Source organism: Citrus clementina, unplaced genomic scaffold (genome assembly GCF_000493195.1).
Source record: "Citrus clementina cultivar Clemenules unplaced genomic scaffold, Citrus_clementina_v1.0 scaffold_5, whole genome shotgun sequence".
NCBI classification, from domain to species: domain Eukaryota; kingdom Viridiplantae; phylum Streptophyta; class Magnoliopsida; order Sapindales; family Rutaceae; genus Citrus; species Citrus x clementina.
Genome location: NW_006262201.1, coordinates 1073767 through 1079266, shown reverse-complemented (window position 1 = coordinate 1079266; position 5500 = coordinate 1073767). Strand labels below are relative to the sequence as shown.

The following is a 5500-nucleotide window of genomic DNA, read 5'->3' as shown; positions in this document are numbered from 1 at the left end:
AATGGTACATCTAAATAATAAATATAATTAAATGCATCTAATTTAAAAGTCTTTGTAGACAGAAAAGATCTAACTTAAAGATCTCATGGAATAAATTTATAACGACTTTGTTTACTATATATGCCGTCGTTAAAAAAGTCCTCATCACTAAGAACAAAAAAACAAATCAACAGCTCTAGGAGAATAGCATTTTTTGCATGTTCACGTGGAAACGGAGCAATTGACGCTCTAAACCCACCCAATATGTTCCCCAGAGAGAATATGACAATTGGGAAAACATTGTCATTGTTTCATACTAGTTTAGTTTTCCCAGAAGACCAATCAACGATCTTCACGTAAAGTCTGATTCAATAGCTTGTAGATCACGCAACATGTGAACACCATATAGTTTTTCTTTTTGCTCTACCTATATAAGTATGCTATATTGCTATTACTCGCTTAGCACTAAAGTTGTCTAAATCTATATATGAAGATCGATATGAGCTTATTATATTTTGCACCAATAATGTTGCTCTTACGCTATTTCATTATGTCTAGCTTAGCTTTGCCTACGAGTAGTGTTAAAAACATAACGACGGATCAACATGCTCTTCTTGCATTCAAAGAGCAAGTCATTGATCCTCGAGGTATCCTGGCGTACAATTGGTCAGTTTCTTATCCAGTATGCAGTTGGGTTGGCATTTGTTGTGACAGTCGTCATCATAGAGTCACAAAATTGGATCTTTCAGATTCTAGTCTCGAAGGCCCCATTTCGGCACACTTGGGAAATATTTCATTTCTAGCGTCTCTTAATTTTAGTGGTAACAATTTTCATGGCCATCTGCCTAATGAATTGAGGCAATTACGAAGGCTCAAATTCATTGATTTCAATTTCAACCAATTGAGTGGAGTCCTTCCATCCTGGATTGGCAGCTTACCGAAACTGCGAATGTTGAGTCTTCGTAATAACAGCTTCAGAGGTCCCTTCCCGGATTCTCTCTACAACTTATCAAAGCTGGAGACGTTGGAGATGAGGTTCAATATTGTTGGTGGGAAAATTCCCACCAAGATTGGAAATTTGAGTAAGCTCTTGCATCTAAATCTTGGTAATAACAACCTTCAAGGTACGTGCCTTCCACCTCGTCTTTTTTAAGCTTCCATTTCAATTTGCAGAATACACTTTATACTATGGTGCAATAACTATTGCTAGAAACTACACAAATCAAAATCCGACCCTGCTCTTTCGAGAGAGATCCGTAGCAGAGGAAAGAGAAGGACTGAGCCATTGGGGCTTAATTGGCTGAACAGTCTTAAAATAATTTAATTTAAATAAATATATGCAATTTATTAGGAAATTAGAAAAAAATTATCAACCACATAATGAACGACACAAGTTGAGTCTCAACTGATGAGGCTCCATAATATTTAGGAAATTATCATTGCACTACTTTTATTTTACTTTATGTTCATCCAACCACCACAAAATTCTAACATGTTCTCTGCACCACATTTCTTTTCACATTTGTATCAACGAGTCGCTTTTGCACTAACACTGTTAAATAATTTAAATAAAATGACAAATTTACCCTCAAATAAATTAAAAGACTTTTTTATCTTATATAAATTTTGAAAAATAAAAAATTATAATCATAAAAATATCCCTAAATTTAATAAAAAATAAATCCCAAATAGAGGTGCTCAATTGATTTTTACTAAATTTAGATTTTACAAAATTTTATTAATTATTTTTATTAAAAAATTATAATTTTGTAAAATTTTAATAAAAATAGCTGAATTTATTTATTAAAAAATTATAATTTTCTAAAATTTTATTAAAATAACTGAATTTATTTCTTAAAAGAATAAATCCTTAAATTTTAATAATTTAGGGGATTTTTATTAAATCTCAAAATTTCACAATATTTTTATAATTATAATTTATATTAAAATAATTTTTATTAAAAATAAAAATTCTAATTTTGAGATTTATTTTTATTAAATTTAAGGATATTTTATAATTATAATTTTTTAAATTTTTTTAAAAATAGAATAGTCTTCTAATTTATTTAGGGGTAAAATTATCATTTTGTTTAAATTTTTTAAAAGTGTTAGTGCAAAAGTGGCTAGTTGATACAGATGTGAAAAGAAAGGTGGTGCAGCGAACATGTTACAATTTTGTAGTGGTTGGATGAACATAAAGCAAAACAAAAGTGGTGCAATGATAATTTCCCTTAATATTTAGTATGAGGTAGGAATTAAAGATCACTTGTTACATTAGTTTAATACTCGAGGGCCAAATATTAGGATTCTAATATTATTGTATATTTATTCTTGTTTTTTCATGCACAAGTTATCAAATTTTCAGCCAAATATTAGGATAATAATATTATTGTATATTTATTCTTGTTTTTTCATTCACAAGTTATCAAATTTTCATGCATGCTCTTTTATTTTAAGAATGATTTTTTGTTGGAGTTTTAGTTGTTCTGTTATTGGTTATTTCTTAATTTATATAAAATAAAATTTGAATTATATACAACTTTTTTATGTGTTTTACTCATGTTTTAACTCTCAAAATTATTAAGCCCAATATTAAGATACAAAATTTATATCTCCACTAATATGCCATACATATGGTCTAATTCCTATGAACCAGTATATGAAATTTAATTTTAAGGAATGCAGCTTCACCGATCTTAAAATTATTCTGTAAATAACTTTTATATTTATTGTTTCACACCTAATAATAAATAAATATTACTCATCAATCTCTTTGTTGATATTAATTTATGTAACTCCTCAATGTTGGCATTCTGGCAGGTGAAATTCCAGACGAGATTGGCAATCTACAAAATCTGCAAAATCTTCTTCTTTTTCACAACAAATTAACTGGTCATATTCCCTCCGCCATTTTCAACTTGTCAACCGTAAATCTTATTACCCTAGCTGCAAATGAACTCTCAGGCCACCTGCCATCAACTGCTGGAAACTCGCTTCAGAACATGGAGATTCTTGACTTGTCCGAAAATAGACTTATTGGAACAATTCCTAATTCCATCACCAATGCTTCTAGACTCTATGCCCTAGACTTGAGCTTCAACTATTTCTCTGGCCACATTCCAAACACATTTGGAAAATTGAGACACCTGGCGAGGTTTACCATTATGGGAAACAACTTGACCATCCCGGGAACGTCATCATCTACCGAAGAAGATTGGAGTTTTCTCTCTTCTTTGACAAATTGCAGAGATATAAAACGAGTCGTTTTAGCACTTAATCCATTTGGTGGCATCCTTCCACCATTAGTTGGGAATTTCTCTTCATCTCTTGAGCAGTTCTTCGCATACGATTGCCAGCTCAAGGGCAACATTCCTGAAGAAATTGGTAATTTGCATGGCTTGATAACATTAAGCCTCCAAAACAATGAGTTGAATGGAACAATTCCAACAAGTTTAGGAAGACTGGAGAAGCTCCAAAGTCTAAGTCTTCATCAGAATAATTTGCAAGGACCCATTCCATATGAGCTTTGCTACTTAAAGGGGTTGAATTCATTGTTGTTTTATGAAAATAAGCTCACTGGATCTATACCCCCATGCTTGGCAAGTTTGACATCTCTAAGAAATCTTCTCTTAGGCTCAAATAATCTCACCTCTATTATACCATCATCCTTGTGGACTCTCGAAGGCATCTTACAAATAGATTTGTCATCAAATTCATTAACTGGTTCTCTCCCTTCAAGTATGAAGAGCTTGAAGGCCTTGATACTTTTAGATTTATCAAGGAATCAATTATCGGGTGATATTCCAACAGCCATTGGTGGCCTTCAAGAGCTTCTTAATCTATCATTGGCTGGTAATCTATTTCAAGGTCACATCCCTGAGTCATTTGGCAATCTCACAAGCTTGGAAATCTTAGATCTCTCTAGTAACAATCTTTCTGGTGAGATTCCTAAGTCACTGGAGAAACTTTTATATCTCAAACATTTGAATGTGTCTCACAATATACTGGAAGGGAAAATTCCTGAAAATGGGCCTTTTAGAAACTTCTCGGCTCAATCGTTTATGTGGAATTATGCACTTTGTGGTTCACCAAGACTACAAGTCCCACCCTGCAAGGATGATGGCACCGTAAGACGATCCAAGAAAGCCATTGTTACACTTTTCCTCAAATATGTCTTACCTCCAATCGTGTCCATTTTGTTGATAATGACTGTTGTTGTCTTCATGAGACGTCGCAATAAGGCTGCAATGAATTCTGCTCATCAAGAAGATTTTTCACCTCTGGCAACGTGGAGAAGAGTTTCGTATCTAGAAATTCAACGAGCAACAAATGGATTTGATGAATGCAACCTGCTTGGTAAAGGTAGCTTTGGCTCAGTGTATAAAGGGATACTCTCGGATGGGGCTGAGGTTGCTATAAAGATTTTCAACTTACAGTTGAAGAGAGCATTTCGAAGTTTTGACTCTGAATGTGAAGTATTGAGAAGCATTCGCCACCGAAACCTTGTAAAGATTCTTAGTAGCTGCAGTAATGTTGATTTTAAGGCTCTGGTACTCGAGTTCATGCCCAATGGTAGTCTTGAGAAGTGGTTGTATTCTCACAACTATTTTCTAGATATCCAAGAGAGGTTGAATGTGATGATAGATGTGGGATCTGCTCTCGAATATCTCCATCACGGTTATTCCCCATCTGTGGTTCACTGTGATTTGAAGCCCAGTAATATTCTCTTGGATGAAAATATGGTGGCACATGTGAGTGATTTTGGCATTTCCAAACTCTTAGGTGATGGAGAAAATTTTGAGACACGAACCATGACAATGGCCACCGTTGGGTACATGGCACCAGGTAATCTTTCAAGAATATATTATAATTTTTTTAAAAATAAAATTAAGACTATAGTAATTTATTAGTCATTTAAGTCATAATTAGTAACGTGTGATAAATTGAAAATTTTTAAATTTGCAGAATACGGATCAGAGGGAATTGTTTCATCCAAATGCGATGTCTATAGTTATGGCGTTTTGTTGATGGAAACTTTCACAAGAAAAAAGCCCACAGATGAAATTTTTGCTGGAGAAATGAGTTTAAAGAACTGGGTGAAGGAGTCATTGCCTCATGGATTGACAAACGTTGTGGATGAAAATTTGCTGCTAGAAGAGCCAGCTTTTGCAGCCAAAATGGATTGTATGCTGAGCATCATGTATTTGGCTTTGGATTGTAGCATGGATTCACCCGACCAAAGGATATGCATGAAAGATGCCGTAGCCAGGCTCAACAAGATTAGACTGAAATTTCTAAATGATATTAGTGAGTATAACTAATTAATTAGATTTAGATTATGGATTTGGATCCTCCTCATTCTTCCTCTTCTATCCTTCTTAGCTTTTATTATTCTAGTGATGTGAGGTAATGATAAAAATAAATGGTTCAAACTTAATTTTTTAATTTTCTTTTTCCAGTCTCGAACGCCGTCGCATTTAATTATTTTTTAGATAAACTATTTTTTTTTCAACGAATGATC

General features: G+C 33.3%; 1 protein-coding gene across 1 annotated transcript; it reads left to right on the top strand.

Moving 5' to 3' along the window:
• Positions 1 to 529: 529 nt before the first annotated feature.
• LOC18040564 (receptor kinase-like protein Xa21) lies at positions 530 to 5300 on the top strand. The gene is made up of 3 exons (XM_024185170.1): positions 530 to 1103; positions 2800 to 4824; positions 4945 to 5300. Exons 1-3 carry the CDS (start codon positions 530 to 532, stop codon positions 5298 to 5300), a joined length of 2955 nt encoding a protein of 984 aa, XP_024040938.1.
• The last annotated feature ends 200 nt before the right edge of the window (positions 5301 to 5500 follow it).

Bases quoted from the DNA above. Each gene is read 5' to 3' on its own strand.
- LOC18040564 (XM_024185170.1), top strand. From the start codon at position 530: ATGTCTAGCTTAGCTTTGCCTACGAGTAGTGTTAAAAACATAACGACG. The intron at 1,104-2,799 runs GTACGTGCCTTC...GCATTCTGGCAG, and splicing joins TGGTAATAACAACCTTCAAG to GTGAAATTCCAGACGAGATT. The intron at 4,825-4,944 runs GTAATCTTTCAA...TTAAATTTGCAG, and splicing joins CGTTGGGTACATGGCACCAG to AATACGGATCAGAGGGAATT.